This window comes from Procambarus clarkii, chromosome 52, assembly GCF_040958095.1.
Source record: "Procambarus clarkii isolate CNS0578487 chromosome 52, FALCON_Pclarkii_2.0, whole genome shotgun sequence".
Lineage (NCBI taxonomy): Eukaryota > Metazoa > Arthropoda > Malacostraca > Decapoda > Cambaridae > Procambarus > Procambarus clarkii.
In genome coordinates, this window is record NC_091201.1 from 1,530,937 (window position 1) to 1,552,430 (window position 21,494).

General features: G+C 52.9%; 2 protein-coding genes across 2 annotated transcripts in view; both read right to left on the bottom strand.

The window, feature by feature from the left end:
* The window catches only part of LOC138352013 (trophinin-like), a 9,141-nt gene extending 3,815 nt beyond the window's left edge, over positions 1-5,326 (bottom strand). Inside the window, exon 1 of the mRNA XM_069304183.1 lies at positions 5,115-5,326. Coding sequence (XP_069160284.1) covers positions 5,115-5,326 — 212 coding nt within the window. The remainder of the gene's footprint in view (positions 1-5,114) is intronic.
* A 7,475-nt stretch (positions 5,327-12,801) lies between these two features.
* LOC138352014 (uncharacterized) overlaps positions 12,802-21,494 on the bottom strand; it is an 82,640-nt gene continuing 73,947 nt past the window's right edge. The window contains exon 4 of the mRNA XM_069304184.1: positions 12,802-13,179. Within this exon, the coding sequence (XP_069160285.1) occupies positions 12,802-13,179 (378 nt within the window). The remainder of the gene's footprint in view (positions 13,180-21,494) is intronic.

Genomic DNA, 21,494 nt, shown 5'->3' on the forward strand with positions numbered 1-21,494 from the left:
TCCAGGACGGACCGAAACGTCGTCGTCCCTTCACTTTGTAGTGTGTGGTCTGGTCAACATATTCCGTCCGTCTCAGCAACGCCCGTCTCAGTCACCCGTCCGTCTCAGCAACGCCCGTCTCAGCCACCCGTCCGTCTTACAAAGCGCCATAATTAGTAAGAGGACGGGTTCATCTCAGCGCGTCATATTACAGTCTGTGGCGGCTCTTGTACTTAATGTCTGTGCATTGTGGGGGTGTTGACAGGGGGGGGGGGGCTCTTTTGGTGTCCTGGGGGGGGGAGGGGGGGCTCTTTTGGTGTCCTGGGGGAGGAGGGGGGCTCTTTTGGTGTTCTGGGGGGGCTGGGGGGGGAGGATGTGTCACCCCCAATAACTGTCCCAAGTGTTGACGAATATATTATATTCACGTGTTATAAACACATTATTGGAGAATGTGTTTGTTTTTAGCCTGAGAGAGACGCCGACCTGTGTTGTTGTTGAGGTTGTAATGTGTGTATATTAGTTCCTTATTATCTGTGAAGAGCTGACCAAGTCTCTTGTCCCCTCCGGTTTGTTTCATATGTCTTCGTTCACTGCACAAGCGTTGGCTCTCTGGGGCTTGTGGTTGCTGGTCTAGGCTACTTTCACCCCGGCTCTTTAAGGCTTTGATTCCTGAAGTTGTAAGAAACATTAACCCCAGGAGAGGGAGGGAGAGAGGGAGGGAGAGGGAGGGAGGAAGAGGGGGAGAGAGAGAAAGAGAGAGAAAGAGAGAGGGAGAGAGAGAAAGAGAGAGGGAGAGAGAGAGAGGGAGGGGAGGGGGGAAAATAAGGCGCTAAGGAGAGCAGCCAAACACCGTCCACCATATGATCAGACAATCCAGGAGCTCCAGGAACTCCTGAACACACAGCCACTAAACATCAGACTGCAGCACCAAGCCATCAGGGTGTGGAACTCCATCCTAATGTTAGAAACATTACTCCAAGATGAGACGCCCCGCTCCCACAGCTGGTGGCCCAAGATGAGACGCCCCACTCCCACAGCTGGTGGCCCAAGATGAGACGCCCCACTCCCACAGCTGGTGGCCCAAGATGAGACGCCCTACTCCCACAGCTGGTGGCCCAAGATGAGACGCCCCACTCCCACAGCTGGTGGCCCAAGATGAGACGCCCTACTCCCACAGCTGGTGGCCCAAGATGAGACGCCCCACTCCCACAGCTGGTGGCCCAAGATGAGACGCCCCACTCCCACAGCTGGTGGCCCAAGATGAGACGCCCCACTCCCACAGCTGGTTGCCCAAGATGAGACGCCCCGCTCCCACAGCTGGTGGCCCAAGATGAGACGCCCCACTCCCACAGCTGGTGGCCCAAGATGAGACGCCCCACTCCCACAGCTGGTGGCCCAAGATGAGACGCCCTACTCCCACAGCTGGTGGCCCAAGAGCCTCGATTCTCTGGACGAAAACCCCGCCCCACAGTATATAATCCCCAGATGAGTTATATATGAACAGTTCATATATGTGTATGTATGAACAACTCGATAAATAATATGTATGACAACTCGATAAATAATAATAATAAAATAAAGAGCCTTAAACAGAATACCGTGTGTGGAAGCATCGGAGTGTGTATATATGAATGCTACACAGTATTCATCTATAGACATCCATATATGGTGAAACACATGTGAAGAACCTCTCACACACGCACAGCTCCCTGACAAGAGGGAGCCAGCTTAGCTTAGCTGCCAACACCCACACATGGTGTCAGCAAGGCGGACAGCCCGCCTGCTTTCATACCTCTCACTGTATTTCCCACTTCTATATTTCCCGTCACCTATGCCTCTCCTTCCTCTTTACTCCCAAAAAAAACCGGGGGGGAAAGAGGGAGAAGAAGAGAGGGGGAGGGGGAGGGGAAGAGAGGGAGAGGGAGGGAGGGGGAGAGCAAAAGGCCATCCGTGAAATAAAAAGGCACCTCAAATCCCTTTCCTCCAATTCAAAATATAGTACAAAAACTGGAGCCAGCATCGTACCGCTGCACAAGGGGTGATGGAACTTTCACAAATGACATGAAAGAAGTGAGTGAAGTACTGAGGACGATTCCGTTTTCAGTGAACCCCTGAACCACACTGAAGATAAATGATTTAAACGAATTCTTTATGAATGTGACACCAACATAAGAAGATAAGAATAAAGGTATCTGCAGAAGGCCTATTAGCCCATACGAGGCAGTTCCTATTAATAACTACCCAATCCGGCGACCTCCCAGCAACTATAAGAAATATTGCCGGAACAACCGTGGACATCAAGAGAAAACTAGATAGTTTTCTAAGAAGTTTCGGATCATCCGGGCTGTGGTGGGTATGTGGGCCTACGGGCCGCTCCAAGCAACAGCCTGGTGGACCAACCGGGCTGTGGTGGGTATGTGGGCCTGCGGGCCGCTCCAAGCAACAGCCTGGTGGACCAACCGGGCTGTGGTGGGTCTGTGGGCCTGCGGGCCGCTCCAAGCAACAGCCTGGTGGACCAACCGGGCTGTGGTGGGTATGTGGGCCTGCGGGCCGCTCCAAGCAACAGCCTGGTGGACCAACCGGGCTGTGGTGGGTCTGTGGGCCTGCGGGCCGCTCCAAGCAACAGCCTGGTGGACCAACCGGGCTGTGGTGGGTATGTGGGCCGCTCCAAGCAACAGCCTGGTGGACCAACCGGGCTGTGGTGGGTATGTGGGCCTGCGGGCCGCTCCAAGCAACAGCCTGGTGGACCAAACTCTCACAAGTCAAGCCTGGCCTCGGGCCGGGCTTGGGCAGTAGAAGAACTCCCAGAACCCCATCAAGCAACCAGGTATCCCACTCATACAAATGTCCAAACCACGCTTGAAACAATCACCTCCACCACGTTTCGCGGTAATTGGTCCCCACTAATCAATAACCCTGTTACCGAACCAGAATTTATCCAGGTCTTTCATGGAACCATGTATCAGCTGTCACCCCCCAGGACTGTGAAGCAGCCAGAGACAGCATGCCCCAGGCCCTCACTACTGGAATTCTATCTTCATCAATAATGGAAAAAGCTAGTTAAATCAGGGTCATCCACTGTGAAAAGCACAATCCTCACGGGTACTGTGCTTTCTCTGGTGCACCCCAATCTCTCCCCTCCCCCTCCAGGGTACTGTGCTTTCTACCGTACTTTTTCTCATTCTCATATCGGACAGAGACAAGGTTACAAACTATAGCACTGTATCATTGAATAGCAGAGCATAGTACTCGTTGAAGAGCAGAGGTGCAACAGGTACTCTGAGAGAGAACTCTATCAACATCAGAGGCCCGAGACTGTTCAACACGCTTCCACTACACATAAGGGACATAACTGGCCAACCCCTCACAGTGTTCAAGAGAGAACAATCACCATCAGAGGCCCGAGACTGTTCAACACGCTTCCACTACACATAAGGGACATAACTGGCCGACCCCTCACAGTGTTCAAGAGAGAACTATCAACATCAGAGGCCCGAGACTGTTCAACACGCTTCCACTACACATAAGGGACATAACTGGCCGACCCCTCACAGTGTTCAAGAGAGAACTATCAACATCAGAGGCCCGAGACTGTTCAACACGCTTCCACTACACATAAGGGACATAACTGGCCGACCCCTCACAGTGTTCGAGAACTATCAACATCAGAGGCCCGAGACTGTTCAACACGCTTCCACTACACATAAGGGACATAACTGGCCAACCCCTCACAGTGTTCAAGAGAGAACTATCAACATCAGAGGCCCGAGACTGTTCAATACGCTTCCACTACACATAAGGGGCATAACTGGCCGACCCCTCACAGTGTTCAAGAGAGAACTATCAACATCAGAGGTCCGAGACTGTTCAACACGCTTCCACTACACATAAGGGACATAACTGGCCTACCCCTCACAGTGTTCAAGAGAGAACTATCAACATCAGAGGACCGAGACTGTTCAACACGCTTCCACTACACATAAGGGGCATAACTGGCCGACCCCTCAGAGTGTTCAAGAGAGAACTATCAACATCAGAGGCCCGAGACTGTTCAACACGCTTCCACTACACATAAGGGACATAACTGGCCAACCCCTCACAGTGTTCAAGAGTGAATTGGATAAACACCTCCAAAGGATACCTGATCGACCAGACTGTGACTCATACGCCAGGGTGCGAGCAGCCGCGTCCAACAGCCTGGTTGACCAGTCCAGCAACCAGAAGCCTGGTTAGAGAGCGGGCCGCGTGGACATTGATCCCCGGAACCAAGTACAGGTAGACAAGAGACAAGTAGGTGGTGGTGGTTCTGCTGATGCTGATTCACTTCAAACTATATTTAACTGTGGATTATGTTAATATTTGGTGGGAATTATATAGCAGGTGAGGCGAGTTGGTGGGACTGGACTGGAGGCCAAGAGCTAGAGCACCACACAACACCCTAGCAGGCTCCCATGACAAAAGTAAACATTATCCTACATGGGCAGCCGTCTGTGTGGCCAGCAAGGCCTGTCCTCTAGTGCCTGCGTGCTTGCTGGCCTCTAACCTTGCCCCCTCTTGTGTTTGGCTTCCCTCCCTCCCTCTCTCCCTCATGCCTCCCTCCCTCTCTCCCTCATGCCTCCCTCCCTCCCTCCCTCATGCCTCCCTCCCTCCCTCCCTCATCCCTCCCACCCTCCCTCATCTCTCCCTCCCTCATGCCTCCCTCCCTCATGGCCTTTGTCTGGAGCTCGTCTTCCCTTGACTGGCTTCTAGAGGCTGCTGGATTCACAGGTCTCCTTCGCCCTCACCTGGTGTGTTCCACCAGGCTGTTGTACTGCCCGTCTTCCTTACTGCCTTCTTCACCTCCTCCGTGTCCTACCCTCCTCCTCCTCTTCTCCGTGTCCTACCCTCCTCCTCCTCTTCTCCGTGTCCTACCCTCCTCCTCCTCTTCTCCGTGTCCTACCCTCCTCCTCCTCTTCTCCGTGTCCTACCCTCCTCCTCCTCTTCTCCGTGTCCTACCCTCCTCCTCCTCTTCTCCGTGTCCTACCCTCCTCCTCCTCTTCTCCGTGTCCTACCCTCCTCCTCCTCTTCTCCGTGTCCTACCCTCCTCCTCCTCTTCTCCGTGTCCTACCCTCCTCCTCCTCTTCTCCGTGTCCTACCCTCCTCCTCCTCTTCTCCGTGTCCTACCCTCCTCCTCCTCCTCCTCCTGTAACGAATCGTAATTAGTGTTGAATGTGAATGTTTTCGTGCCATGTTGCACTATTAGTGTTGAGCGTGAAGGCCGCGCCTGCACACAGGCGGAGACTCCTGCACCAGTAGCCAGGCTGGTGAGGGGCGGCGCCTCACACCAGCCATGCAGCACATGTGACATTATCCCAATTATTGGATCAACAGATTAGCAGGTCGTTAGTGATCTTGGCCACAGTCGTTATGTATTGACTAAAAACCTGTCACTGGCCAGTGTGACTACCACACCGTGTAGACGCCCCATCTTGTAGTGGCCTAGTTGTGCTGGCGGGGGTTGAGCTCTGGCTCTTTGGTCCCGCCTCTCAACTGTCAATCGGCTGGTGTACAGGTTCCAGAGCCTATTGGGCTCTATCATATCTACATTTGAAGGTGTGTATGGAGTCAGCCTCCACCACATCACTGCCTAATCTTGTTACATTTCTTTGACTACTCAGACACTGAAACAATTCTTTGTGGTGTGTTGCTGACTTCAGCTCTCTAAGATGTCTGTAATATCTTCAGCTTCCTTGTGGTGTTGTGACTGCTGATCTTCAGACGTGTATCATTAATAGATCTCCTGCTTGTTGTAGCTGTGGGAGATGCACAACAGTGCAGCACAGCTACAGCAGATAGTTCTTGTGTACTGTGCATGCAACTGGCGGCTCAGTCGGGCTGGCTGAGCCCAATTAGCCATACGGAATGCCTGGGTTCCGGGCGTTCTTCTACTCCCCTAAGCCCGGACAGGCGTCCAGGCTTGTGGCCACCATAGAACGCATCCAATCTTTTCCTCACTTCAGTTGCTGCCAGCACGCCTTTGACGCCCACCATTTCCAGCCGCTCATCAACTCTGCACTGCGCCCGAACACACAAGCAAGACTTGTTGCACATTTTTGAAGTCACGACTCGCATCACGGCCCAAACACTTCTGCTCCCAGCAGGTAGGACAGCAGTGCCTGGTGAGAATACCTCCTTTGCCATCCCCTGCTTGACCTCAGCAGGAGGCGAGCCTGGGGTCAGGGGGTCATGGGGTCGTTCAAGTACTACTGGTGATATCTTCATTCTTATATTCTTGCCCAATGGTGTCGCCTGAGGTTGTCCTTAAACGCCCTGGGGTCCACTGGGGTCTGTCCTGGGGGTCCACTGGGGTCTGTCCTGGGGGTCCACTGGGGTCTGTCCTGGGGGTCCACTGGGGTCTGTCCTGGGGGTCCACTGGGGTCTGTCCTGGGGGTCCACTGGGGTCTGTCCTGGGGTCGTCATACTGAACGACCACAAATGTCGTTCAGGGCAACACCCTGGAATGTAAGGGCTGGTCGGCGCACGGCGCGTGTTCTGAGAACCTGGACTCCGATGGGGACCTGGGGGATGAGTGCAAGGTGTGTGTGTGTGTGTGTGTGTGTGTGTGTGTGTGTGTGTGTGTGTGTACTCACCTAATTGTACTCACCTAATTGTGCTTGCGGGGGTTGAGCTCTGGCTCTTTGGTCCCGCCTCTCAACCGTCAATCAACTGGTGTACAGATTCCTGAGCCTATTGGGCTCTATCATATCTACATTTGAAACTGTGTATGGAGTCAGCCTCCACCACATCACTGCCTAATGCATTCCATTCGTTAACTACTCTGACACTGAAAAAGTTCTTTCTAACGTCTCTGTGGCTCATTTGGGTACTCAGCTTCCACCTGTGTCCCCTTGTTCGCGTCCCACCAGTGTTGAATAGTTCATCCTTGTTTACCTTTACCTTGTTTATCCTTGTGTGTGTGTGTGTGTGTGTGTGTGTGTGTGTGTGTGTGTGTGTGTGTGTGTGTGTGTGTGTGTGTGTGTGTGTGTGTGGGGGGGGGGGGGGGTGAAGTCTGGGCATGGCAGTCTTGCACGGTACACACATGCACAGTACACACACACAAGCACGGTACACACATGCACAGTACACACACAAGCACGGTACACACATGCACAGTACACACACACAAGCACGGTACACACATGCACAGTACACACACACATGCACAGTACACATACACATGCACAGTACACACACACATGCACAGTACACACACACATGCACAGTACACACACACATGCACAGTACACACACACATGCACAGTACCCACACACATGCACGGTACACACACACAAGCACGGTACACACACACATGCACGGTACACACACAAGCACGGTACACACACACATGCACAGTACACACACATGCACGGTACACACACATGCACAGTACACACACAAGCACGGTACACACACACAAGCACGGTACACACACACAAGCACGGTACACACACACAAGCACGGTACACACACACATGCACGGTACACACACACACACACATGCACGGTACACACACATGCACAGTACACACATGCACGGTACACACACAAGCACGGTACACACACACGCACGGTACACACACATGCACAGTACACACACAAGCACGGTACACACACACATGCACGGTACACACACACATGCACAGTACACACACATGCACGGTACACACACACACACATGCACGGTACACACACACACACATGCACGGTACACACACACACACACATGCACGGTACACACACACACACACACATGCACGGTACACACACACACACACATGCACGGTACACACACACACACATGCACGGTACACACACACACACATGCACGGTACACACACACACGCATGCACGGTACACACACATGCACGGTACACACACACACATGCACGGTACACACACACACACATGCACGGTACACACACATGCACGGTACACACACACACACATGCACGGTACACACACACACACATGCACAGTACACACACACATGCACGGTACACACACATGCACAGTACACACACACATGCACAGTACACACACACATGCACGGTACACACACACACACATGCACAGTACACACACACATGCACGGTACACACACATGCACAGTACACACACACACACACATGCACAGCTCCTGCCCGCCGGCTGAAAGAGGCGTAAGGTTACTGTTGCCAGAAATGCTGTAGCAATAACTGAAATTTTAATTCCAATTACACCAGAGTTGATCGACAAGAGTTAATTACTGAGAAGAAGAGAAATATTCTCTGCCTCTATTTTTGTCAAGGAACAATGTTGGAAAACGTACACAAAATAACGGATTTGAACTTTTGTTAACTGTTTCCACTGTAATTACCTAAGTGTAGTTACAGGATGAGAGCTACGCTCGTGGTGTCCCGTCTTCCCAGCACTCTTTGTCATGTAACTCTTTGAAACTACTTTGTGTGTGTGTGTGTGTGTGTGTGTGTGTGTGTGTGTGTGTGTGTGTGTGTGTAATTACCTAAGTGTAGTTACAGGATGAGAGCTACGCTCGTGGTGTCCCGTCTTCCCAGCACTCTTTGTCATATAACGCTTTGAAACTACTGACGGTCTTGGCCTCCACCACCTTCTCACCTAACTTGTTCCAACCGTCTACCACTCTGTTTGCGAAAGTGAATTTTCTTATATTTCTTCGGCATCTGTGTTTAGCTAGTTTATATCTATGACCTCTTGTTCTTAAAGTTCCAGGTCTCAGGAAATCTTCCCTATCGATTTTATCAATTCCTGTTACTATTTTGTATGTAGTGATCATATCACCTCTTTTTATTCTGTCTTCTAGTTGTGTGTGTAACAAAACGCAATACTTTTGCGATCGTTGAGTAATTACGATCTGTAATTACAACTACGATGGGCATTACTGTTGAAGCCTGGCGTAACCAACCCACCTGGCGTAACCAACCCACCTGGCATAACCAACCTACCTGGCGTAACCAACCCACCTGGCGTAACCAACCCACCTGTCATAACCAACCCACCCGGCGTAACCAACCCACCTGTCATAACCAACCCACCTGTCATAACCAACCCACCTGGCGTAACCAACCAACCTGGCATAACCAACCTACCTGGCGTAACCAACCCACCTGGCGTAACCAACCCACCTGTCATAACCAACCCACCTGTCATAACCAACCCACCCGGCGTAACCAACCCACCTGGCGTAACCAACCTACCTGGTATAACCAATCCACCCGGCGTAACCAACCCACCTGGCATTACCAATCCACTTGGTATAACCAATCCACCCGGCGTAACCAACCCACCTGGCATTACCAACCCACCTGGCATAACCAACCCACCTGGCATAACCAACCCACCTGACGTAACCAACCCACCTGGCATAACCAACCCACCCGACGTAACCAACCCACCTGGCATAACCAACAAACCCGGCATAACCAACCCACCCGGCATAACCAACCCACCTGGCGTAACCAACCCACCTGACATAACCAACCCACCTGACATAACCAACCCACCTGGCATAACCAGCCCACCTGGCGTAACCAGCCCACCTGGCGTAACCAACCCACCTGGCGTAACCAACTCACCTGGCGTAAGCAACCCACCTGGCGTAACCAACCCACCTGGCGTAACCAACCCACCTGGCGTAACCAACCCACCTGGCGTAACCAACCCACCTGGCATAACCAACCCACCTGGCATAACCAACTCACCTGGCGTAACCAACCCACCTGGCGTAACCAACCCACCTGGCATAACCAACCCATCCGGCATAACCAACTCACCTGGTATAACCAACCCACCTGGCGTAACAAACCCACCTGGCATAACCAACTTACCTGGCATAACCAATCCTGTCATAACCAACCCACCTGGTATAACCAACCCACCTGGCAATACCAACCCACCTGGTATAACCAATCCACCCGGCATAACCAACCCACCTGGCATTACCAACCCACCTGGCATTACCAACCCACCTGGCGTAACCAACCCACCTGGCAATACCAACCCACCTGGCATAACCAACCCACCCGACGTAACCAACCCACCTGGCGTAACCAACCCACCTGGCGTAACCAACCCACCTGGCGTAACCAACCCACCTGGCGTAACCAACCCACCTGGCGTAACCAACCCACCTGGCGTAACCAACCCACCCGGCGTAACCAACCCACCCGGCGTAACCAACCCACCTGGCGTAACCAACCCACCTGGCGTAACCAACCCACCTGGCATAACCAAGCCACCCGGCATAACCATAACTAGCACAATGATAATGAAGAGGGTTGCCCACAATGCAGTCTCTGTAAGAATGTTGTCAGACATGTTCAGCCGTCACAATAATCACCTCACTAATCACCCGACTACCGTACAATTTACCGCGGAAACGAAACGTTTTGCCCGAAACGTTGTGCGTGACAGTAGCTTCATTAGTATGTGTGTAACTCCTGTCCTTGAGCCAGATTCACGAAGCAGTTACGCAAGCACTTACGAACCTGTCCATCTTTTCTCAATGTTTGGCGGCTTTGTTTACAATTATTAACCAATTAATGAGCTCCGAAGCACCAGGAGGCTGTTTATAACAATAACAACAGTTGATTGGCAAGTTTTCATGCTTGTAAACTGTTTAATAAATGTAACCAAAGCCGTCAATGATTGAGGAAAGATGTACACGTTCGTAAGTGCTTGCGTAACTGCTTCGTGAATCTGGCCCCTTACCTATTGTGCATTACTCCATATGTCCTTTGTAGACACATTCTTGTGAATACACGTGGAATTGGAACTGCACAATTGACGAATATTAAGAATGGTCAAATATCCCCCCATTGGTTGCTCACCTGTGCACTCTGGCAGAGTGTAATAGGGGGGATGGAGAAGAATAGGGGGGGGATAATTGGGGGAGGGGGTGCAACCACTACTCATTTTCTATGTAGACAAAATAGGACATCAGAATGTGCATTTCACTTTCCAAAAATATCATCTGATGCTTGACGCAGTAATCCCTCAATGGATTCAGTTTGTATAGGACAGTGTCACTATTGGACTTTTCACGACCAAAGGCCACATTCAGTCCAAACATGTACCACCTACGGGGTTATTCATGCCCGTGCCGCCTCTAGTGAGGGTTTAATCTTCATCAATCAATCATTGGAGTTCCCCCAAAAAATATCATCATGAAATGAGTCAGTGAGAGCAACCGGAAGCTTTGTACACACCTGTACTGCGCCCCGACACATCTGACACACCTGCACTGCGCCCCGACACATCTGACACACCTGTACTGCGCCCCGACACATCTGACACACCTGTACTGCGCCCCGACACATCTGACACACCTGTACTGGGCCCCGACACATCTCACACACCTGTACTGCGCCCCGACACACCTGTACTGCGCCCCGACACACCTGACACACCTGTACTGCGCCCCGACACACCTGACACACCTGTACTGCGCCCCGACACATCTCACACACCTGTACTGCGCCCCGACACATCTGACACACCTGTACTGCGCCCCGACACACCTGACACACCTGTACTGCGCCCCGACACACCTGACACACCTGACACACCTGTACTTCGCCCCGACACACCTGACATGTCAGATGTGCTGGGGCGGAGGCAGTCCTCAAATGTGGCTCCACAAGTCAGAGGACTCGAGTCCGTCTCGGATATAAAGTGTTCTTCATGCCTTCAGGGCGTAGAAGAACTCTTGAAACCCTCTCTAGGTACGCTCCAGGTATGCTCACCTGCGTCACTATGTGGCCGATCTCTCACGGTGTTTAGGAACAAACGCGATAAACGGCCCCGAAGAATTCCTGATCAATAAGACTGTGATTCACACGTTAGAATGCGAGCAGTGTGTTGACCCGACCAGCAGTCAGGGCGTTGATTCTTGCAGCCCTCGTAAGGTAAGGTAAGGTTAGCAGCCTCCCCTTACCTTCTTCCCCACCGCCTTTATCCTCCCCTACCCTCTGTTTACCTTTATCAGCAGTGCTGTTGTTCAAGAGGTTATCTTGAGGTTATCTTGAGATGATTTCGGGGCTTTTTTAGTGTCCCCGCGGCCCGGTCCTCGACCAGGCCTCCACCCCCAGGAAGCAGCCCGTGACAGCTGACTAACACCCAGGTATCTATTTTACTGCTAGGTAACAGGGGCATAGGGTGAAAGAAACTGTCCATTGTTTCTCGCCGGCGCCTGGGATCGAACCCAGGACCACAGGATCACAAGCCCCGCGTGCTGTCCGCTCGGCCGACCGGCTCCCTTTGAGTGTGATCCTCTCTGTGGAGCGTTCCCAGGAAGAGTACTGCTGACTTAAGGTGTGTTTCTTCCTGCTTCCTGGCACTCGTGCTAATTGCCAGCCCTCTCGTACCCTGCTCACGCCCGTGCCTCGTACGTGCCCTTGTCCAGGCTCCTTCCGTGTCACACGTTGGCTGCTTGGCAACAGTTTATTTGATCAGGATTATACCTGTCTTCCCCTAACACTAGCGCCAGCAGGTAGTCTCTGCTGCTGTTCCTGCTGCCCCTTCTGCTGTTCCTGCTGTCCCTTCTGCTGTTCCTGTTGTCCCTTCTGCTGTTCCTGTTGTCCCTTCTGCTGTTCCTGTTGTCCCTTCTGCTGTTCCTGTTGTCCCTTCTGCTGTTCCTGCTGCCCCTTCTGCTGTTCCTGTTGTCCCTTCTGCTGTTCCTGCTGCCCCTTCTGCTGTTGCTGTTGTCCCTTCTGCTGTTCCTGCTGCCCCTTCTGCTGTTCCTGCTGCCCCTTCTGCTGTTCCTGCTGTCACTTCTGCTGTTCCTGTTGTCCCTTCTGCTGTTCCTGTTGTCCCTTCTGCTGTTCCTGTTGTCCCTTCTGCTGTTCCTGTTGTCCCTTCTGCTGTTCCTGTTGTCCCTTCTGCTGTTCCTGTTGTCCCTTCTGCTGTTCCTGTTGTCCCTTCTGCTGTTCCTGTTGTCCCTTCTGCTGTTCCTGCTGCCCCTTCTGCTGTTCCTGCTGCCCCTTCTCCTGTTTCTGCTGCCCCTTCTCCTGTTCCTGCTGCCCCTTCTCCTGTTCTTGCTGCCCCTTCTCCTGTTCCTGCTGCCCCTTCTGCTGTTCCTGCTGCCCCTTCTGCTGTTCCTGCTGCCCCTTCTCCTGTTCCTGCTGCCTCTTCTGCTGCCCCTTCTGCTGCGGAGGAAGAGGAGAACACACTATATGGACGTTAGGGAACAATGTGTGAACATTAGAGAACACGAATATAAATATTAGAGACCCCACAGTTCTTCGCTCTCCTACCAACCTGTATAAGAAATGTCACTGGAACAACGTTAGAAGTTTTCTGTTAGAGTTAGAGGATCAATCAGGCTGTGATGGCTTTTGTGGTCACGAGGAGTACGAGGACAGTCTCACAGGCCAGGCTGCCCGAGTACAACTCTGGAAACTTAAAACAGGTAATCACTAGTCAAAAAAAGAACACTTAACTACTATCTTGTGAGAAGTCTTGTATATATATATATATATATATGTGTGTGTGTGTTACACTGTCTCTACCGCCTCTCTGAGAGACGTCAGTGTATATATGTAGTTACGTTCATATGTGATTATTTACATATATATTTTTTTCTCCCCAGGTAAATGTGGTGTGATGAGGTATCCAGAGTTTGAGGGTGAGCGGGTAGTAATGTGAGTACCTCTTGTGTGAGTACCTCTTGTGTGAGTACCTCTTGTGTGAGTACCTCTTGTGTGAGTACCTCTTGTGTGAGTGCCTCTTGTGTGAGTGCCTCTTGTGTGAGTGCCTCTTGTGTGAGTGCCTCTTGTGTGAGTGCCTCTTGTGTGAGTGCCTCTTGTGTGAGTGCCTCTTGTGTGAGTGCCTCTTGTGTGAGTGCCTCTTGTGATCCTGGTACTAAGAGCCGTGTTGACTTTATCCTGAATCATGTGGGTGGGGGGGGGGCGTGTTGTATTATTCCTGGTTGTATAGATACAGTTAATGTATTCTGATAGTTACCTTGCGATGATTTCAGGGTTCAACGTCCGCCGCGGCCCGGTCGTCGACCAGGCCTCCTGGTTGCTGGACTGGTCAACCAGGCTGTGAGACGCGGCTGCTCGCAGCCTGACGTCATTTAACACAGCTTCGTTGATCAGGGTGGGGGTGTATCCCCCCTCTGTTAGTAACTGGATCACTAACGAGGCTTCAGAGAGGTCGTTGTTAGTAACGTTTAACAGACCTTCACTGACGATGTTAGTGGTAGTTCACCAAGCCAGTGATTGGAGTTGATACCTGGTTGATGGGGTTCTGGGAGTTCTTCTACTCCCCAAGCCCGGCCCGAGGCCAGGCTTGACTTGTGAGAGTTTGGTCCACCAGGCTGCTGCTTGGAGCGGCCCGCAGGCCCACATATCCACCACAGCCCGGTTGGTCCACCAGGCTGTTGCTTGGAGCGGCCCGCAGGCCCACATACCCACCACAGCCCGGTTGGTCCACCAGGCTGTTGCTTGGAGCGGCCCGCAGGCCCACATACCCACCACAGCCCGGTTGGTCCACCAGGCTGTTGCTTGGAGCGGCCCGCAGGCCCACATACCCACCACAGCCCGGTTGGTCCACCAGGCTGTTGCTTGGAGCGGCCCGCAGGCCCACATACCCACCACAGCCTGGTTGGTCCACCAGGCTGTTGCTTGGAGCGGCCCGCAGGCCCACATACCCACCACAGCAAGGGTTGGTCCACCAGGCTGTTGCTTGGAGCGGCCCGCAGGCCCACATACCCACCACAGCCCGGTTGGTCCACCAGGCTGTTGCTTGGAGCGGCCCGCAGGCCCACATACCGACCACAGCCCGGTTGGTCCACCAGGCTGTTGCTTGGAGCGGCCCGCAGGCCCACATACCCACCACAGCCCGGTTGGTCCACCAGGCTGTTGCTTGGAGCGGCCCGCAGGCCCACATATCCACCACAGCCCAGTTGGTCCACCAGGCTGTTGCTTGGAGCGGCCCGCAGGCCCACATACCCACCACAGCCCGGTTGGTCCACCAGGCTGTTGCTTGGAGCGGCCCGCAGGCCCACATACCCACCACAGCCCGGTTGGTCCACCAGGCTGTTGCTTGGAGCGGCCCACATACCCACCACAGCCCGGTTGGTCCACCAGGCTGTTGCTTGGAGCGGCCCGCAGGCCCACATACCCACCACAGCCCGGTTGGTCCACCAGGCTGTTGCTTGGAGCGGCCCGCAGGTCCACATACCCACCACAGCCCGGTTGATCCACCAGGCTGTTGCTTGGAGCGGCCCGCAGGTCCACATACCCACCACAGCCCGGTTGGTCCACCAGGCTGTTGCTTGGAGCGGCCCTCAGGCCCACATACCCACCACAGCCCGGTTGGTCCACCAGGCTGTTGCTTGGAGCGGCCCGCAGGCCCACATACCCACCACAGCCCGGCGGTAGAGTAAGGACACCCTACACCATCAACACCATCAGTTCTGTCCACCACACTACACAACCAAACACGCGGCAACCATTCGAACCTAACGCATATTGGTGTGTGGCGCGGTAGATGCAAAGCCAAGCTGCCGGGCTTGTGGGGCATAACTCTGGAAACCCTGTACAGGTAAACTGCAGGCAGTGAAGAGTGGTTGAGTAATATTGGTGCAACAAGTAGGGGAGTGGTTCTGGGTCGTTGGGGCTGGAATGACTACCAGTTGGGCAATGTCTGGCATGCAAATGGCATTATTACCGAATTAGTTGTTGCAGAAGTTGGTGAACTTGTGAGCAAAATGTGGGAGGGGGGCGTGCAGGAGGCGGTGGGGGGGCGGTGGTGGGGGGCGTGCAGGGGGCGGTGGTGGGGGGCGTGCAGGGGGCGTAGGATGGGTGGGAACTAGGAAAAGAGGGGGTAGTTGTGACCGTGGAAGGTTTAACGAACAGGGCAGTAGGGAAGGGAGGGTGTGCTTAACGAACAAGGGAGAAGGGAGGGGGGTGAGAGGGTAGGGAGGAACGGGAGAGGGGGCCGCAAGGAGGGGGGAGGCAAGTAATCTGCACGAGTCTGCGTTGTGAGGTAATTTCAAGTTTTAATGCCGTGAAAATGTTGGGGAGAAAGATGGCCGCCAGATTGGAAAGAGAAGTGGGCTGAGGCGGCCATCAGATGAAGATATATTGCTGCTGCTTTATGGGGGAGCCGCGGGATGAGGTGGGGTGATGTGTGGGGGGGAGGGGAAGGTGGGGTGATGTGTGGGGGGATCTAAGAAGGTGGGGTGATGTGCGGGGGGGGGGGCATTTCTGCTGAAGACATTGAAAAACTACAAGCAGATATTAATAAAGTTTTCGATTGGGCAGCAGAAAATAACATGATGTTTAACAGTTATAAATTCCAGGTACTCAGGTACGGTAAAAACGAGGATCTTAAACATAATACAGAGTACAAAACACAATCAAATGTACCCATAGTAGGAAAACAGGATGTCAAGGATTTGGGAATAATGATGTCTGACGACCTAACGTTTAGGGAGCATAACCAAGCAAATATTGCGGCAGCCAGAAAAATGATCGGATGGATTACGAGAACTTTCAAATCCAGGGATCCCATCACAATGGTTGTACTCTTCAAGTCACTTGTGTTGTCCCGTCTTGAGTACTGCTCAGTACTCACTTCCCCCTTCAGAGCAGGAGAGATTGCTGAAATAGAGGGAATACAGAGAACATATACGGCACGCATAGACGCGATAAAGCACCTAAATTATTGGGATAGTCTCAAAGCTCTCCAAATGTACTCACAAGAAAGGAGACGAGAGAGATACCAAATAATATACACATGGAAAATACTGGAGGGCCAGGTCCCAAATCTACACAGTAAAATAACAACGTACTGGAGTGAACGATATGGAAGAAAATGCAGAATAGAACCAGTGAAGAGCAGAGGTGCCATAGGCACAATCAGAGAACACTGTATAAACATCAGAGGTCCGCGGTTGTTCAACGTCACAGCGTCTAACTCGAGTGTGATGACAACTCGTCAGGAGAAGAAAATAGTGAATGATGACAACATGAGCGTCACATTCCGCCCATAGTGGTGTTAATGGCGTCTTTGGCCATGCAACACATTGCTGAAGGGCATCCTCTTTTGTCACCTGGAACGTAAGGACCTTGTACATGCTCTCTTGTTATACTTCAACATGCAGTGCTCATTTACTCCCACCTTCTGAAGTGAGAACATTAAATAATTAGCTCCCTTCCGTCGGTAGAGTGACGGTCTCGCTTCATGCAGGTCGGCGTTTAATCCCCGACCGTCCAGGAGGCTGGGCACCATTCCTTTAACCCCCGGAATTAAGAAATGAAAATATAAAAACAGAAACCACGTACAAAACTCAGACAAATCATAACATAGAACGAAAAGGCAATGTAAAGGATCTGGGTGTACTCATGTCGGAAGACCTTACCTTTAAAGAACACAATAAAGTAGCCGTCACAACTGCAAGAAAAATGACAGGTTGGATAACAAGAACTTTTCACACTAGAGATACTATACCGATGATGATACTCTTCAAGACGCTAGTGCTCTCTAGAGTGGAGTACTGCTGCACAATGACAGCCCCTTTCAAAGCTGGAGAAATTGCTGACCTGGAGATCGTACAGAGATCCTTTACTGCTAGAATCCACTCAGTAAATCATCTAAACTATTGGGACCGACTAAAGAGCCTAAATCTGTATTCTCTTGAGCGCAGGCGGGAGAGATACATAATAATTTACACGTGGAAAATATTAGAGGGGCTGGTCCCAAACCTGCACACAGAAATAACACCACACGAGACCAGGAGGCATGGCAGGATGTGCAGAATACCCCCGTTGAAGAGCAGAGGTGCAACAGGTACTCTGAGAGAGAACTATCAACATCAGAGGCCCGAGACTGTTCAACACGCTTCCACTACACATAAGGGACATAACTGGCCGACCCTTCACAGTGTTCAAGAGAGAACTATCAACATCAGAGGCCCGAGACTGTTCAACACGCTTCCACTACACATAAGGGACATAACTGGCCGACCCCTCACAGTGTTCAAGAGAGAACTTGATAAGCACCTCCAAAGGATACCTGATCAACCAGGCTGTGACTCATACGTCAGGCTGCTCGCAGCCGCGTCTAACAGCCTGGTTGATCAGTCCAGCAACCAGGAGGCCTGGTCGACGACCGGGCCGCAGGGACGCTAAGCCCCGGAAACACTTCACGATCGGAAGATCAAGATCACCCGTCGTTATCCTGACCCCTTCCAAGTGCTATATAGTAGTAATGGCTTGGCGCTTTCCCCCTGATAATTCCCTCCTCAATACACACAGACATCACAATAGCGTGTTAGTTGGATCATCCCGGGCGTAGGCCAGGGGCACAGGTCAGGCGTGATATCAACCCCCAGGTCTTTCTGTCTGGCGTGATATCAACCCCCAGGTCATTCTGTCTGGTGTGATATCAACCCCCAGGTCTTTCTGTCTGGTGTGATATCAACCCCCAGGTCTTTCTGTCTGGTGTGATATCAACCCCCAGGTCTTTCTGTCTGGCGTGATATCAACCCCCAGGTCTTTCTGTCTGGCGTGATATCAACCCCCAGGTCTTTCTGTCTGGCGTGATATCAACCCCCAGGTCTTTCTGTCTGGCGTGATATCAACCCCCAGGTCTTTCTGTCTGCCGTGATATCAACCCCCAGATCTTTCTGTCTGGCGTGATATCAACCCCCAGATCTTTCTGTCTGGTGTGATATCAACCCCCAGGTCTTTCTGTCTGGTGTGATATCAACCCCCAGGTCTTTCTGTCTGGTGTGATATCAACCCCCAGGTCTTTCTGTCTGGCGTGATATCAACCCCCAGGTCTTTCTGTCTGGCGTGATATCAACCCCCAGGTCTTTCTGTCTGGCGTGATATCAACCCCCAGGTCTTTGTCAGGCGTGATATCAACCCCCAGGTCTTTCTGTCTGGCGTGATATCAACCCCCAGGTCTTTCTGTCTGGTGTGATATCAACCCCCAGGTCTTTCTGTCTGGTGTGATATCAACCCCCAGGTCTTTCTGTCTGGTGTGATATCAACCCCCAGGTCTTTCTGTCTGGCGTGATATCAACCCCCAGGTCTTTCTGTCTGGCGTGATATCAACCCCCAGGTCTTTCAGTCTGGCGTGATATCAACCCCCAGGTCTTTCTGTCTGGCGTGATATCAACCCCCAGGTCTTTCTGTCTGCCGTGATATCAACCCCCAGATCTTTCTGTCTGGCGTGATATCAACCCCCAGATCTTTCTGTCTGGTGTGATATCAACCCCCAGGTCTTTCTGTCTGGTGTGATATCAACCCCCAGGTCTTTCTGTCTGGTGTGATATCAACCCCCAGGTCTTTCTGTCTGGCGTGATATCAACCCCCAGGTCTTTCTGTCTGGCGTGATATCAACCCCCAGGTCTTTCTGTCTGGCGTGATATCAACCCCCAGGTCTTTCTGTCTGGCGTGATATCAACCCCCAGGTCTTTCTGTCTGGCGTGATATCAACCCTCAGGTCTTTCTGTCTGGCGTGATATCAACCCCCAGGTCTTTCTGTCTGGTGTGATATCAACCCCCAGGTCTTTCTGTCTTTCTGATTTTTAAAGAATTTCATCTCCCAAATGATAGCCTGTATCTGGCCTCCCCTGGTGATATAAGGTGATCAGTATAATTGATGTCCACTTGTAGCATTGTTAAGGTGGCAGTTATTGGTGGAAGGGTTGCCTTAGTCGCCTCTCACAAGCCCTAAACAACACGACATCTGTCGTTAGGAACCAACAGTCCACCCCCCCCCCCCCCGTCCTCACCATAAACTACTCCGTAACAAAATGATACTGTTTTGCCTAACACGACAGCGTCAAGGAGGAGTGGATTTGTTATACATGGGATAAATTACCTACACCACCATGCTTCCCCCACCCCCACACTACCATACCACCCCCCCCACTCCCCCCCCATGGTAGAACCCTGGTTGAAAACCGATGAGATTTTATCATATATGTTGCCACCCGTCCTTATAGAGCGTCGCATTTTGACGTATACGCTATCTAAGGCCAGGAATCGTCGTACTAGAAAATGGAAGCTGCTGGCGAAAGTGTCGTACTGTTCCGTTTTCTGTTTTGGGTCCTCTGGTAGGTTAGGATAAGGGCACTTTAAATTGACCGTTTTCTTGACGTTGGGGAGCCTTAGAGGGCCGGCCTAGTAAGGTGGTTTGGCTGCTGTGTAATGACTGGCGGAGAGCCGTTGTCCTTCCCTGACCTCCCCCGGCCCTGAATGGTGGTACCTTACCTTACCTTGAGGTGGTAGGTAGGGAAGAATGCACAGCCATATTCCCTGACACTTCAGGGTTGCGACTCAACTCCTGGGCTCCGCCTGTAACCCTTCAATTAATTGGAGAACACTTGTACACAACGCTCGCACTGAACAACATATCTCTATAGATCATTTAGATATTTAACCGAATTTAGTTACGTCGTCTCCTTATTTATGGAGAGTCCTAGGTGAGGCTTTGTTGGCCCTGGCTGGCTGGCTGGCTGGCTGGCTGGCTGGCTGGTAGGCTGGCTGGCTGGCTGGCTGGCTGGCTGACTGGCTGGCTGGCTGGCTGGCTGGCTGGCTGGCTGGTAGGCTGGCTGGCTGGCTGGCTGGCTGGCTGGCTGGCTGGCTGGCTGGCTGGCTGGCTGGCTGGTAGGCAGGCAGGCTGGCTGGCTGGCTGGTAGGCTGGCTGGCTGGCTGGCTGGTAGGCTGGCTGGTAGGCTAGCTGGCTGGCTGGTAGGCTGACTGGCTGGCTGGTAGGCTGGCTGGCTTGTAGGCTGGCTGGTAGGCTAGCTGGCTGGCTGGCTGGCTGGCTGGCTGGCTGGCAGGTAGGCTGGCTGGCTGGTAGGCAGGCTGGCTGGCTGGTAGGCTGGCTGGCTGGCTGGATGGTAGGCTGGCTGGCTGGTAGGCTGGCTGGCTGGCTGGCTGGCTGGCTGGCTGGTAGGCTGGCTGGCTGGCTGGTTGGCTGGCTGGCTGGTGGGCTGGCTGGCTGGCTGGTGGGCTGGCTGGCTGGCTGGTAGGCTGGCTGGCTGGCTGGTAGGCTGGCTGGCTGGCTGGCTGGTAGGCTGGCTGGCTGGCTGGTAGGCTGGCTGGCTGGCTGGTAGGCTGGCTAGCAGGCTGGCTGGCTGGGTGGCTGGCTGGCTGGCTGGTAGGCTGGCTGGCTGGTAGGCTGGCTGGCTGGTAGGCTGGCTGGCTGGTAGGCTGGCTAGCTGGCTGGCTGGCTGGCTGGCTGGTAGGCTGGCTGGCTGGTAGGCTGGCTGGCTGGCTGGCTGGCTGGCTGGCTGGTAGGCTGGCTGGCTGGCTGGCTGGCTGGCTGGCTGGTAGGCTGGCTGGTAGGCTGGCTGGCATGCTGGCTGTTAGGCTGGCTGTCTGGGTAGGCTGGGAGAGTGGCTGGCTGGCTGGCTGGTAGGCTGGCTGGCTGGTAGGCTGGCTGGCATGCTGGCTGGTAGGCTGGCTGGTAGGCTGGCTGGCTGGCTGGCTGG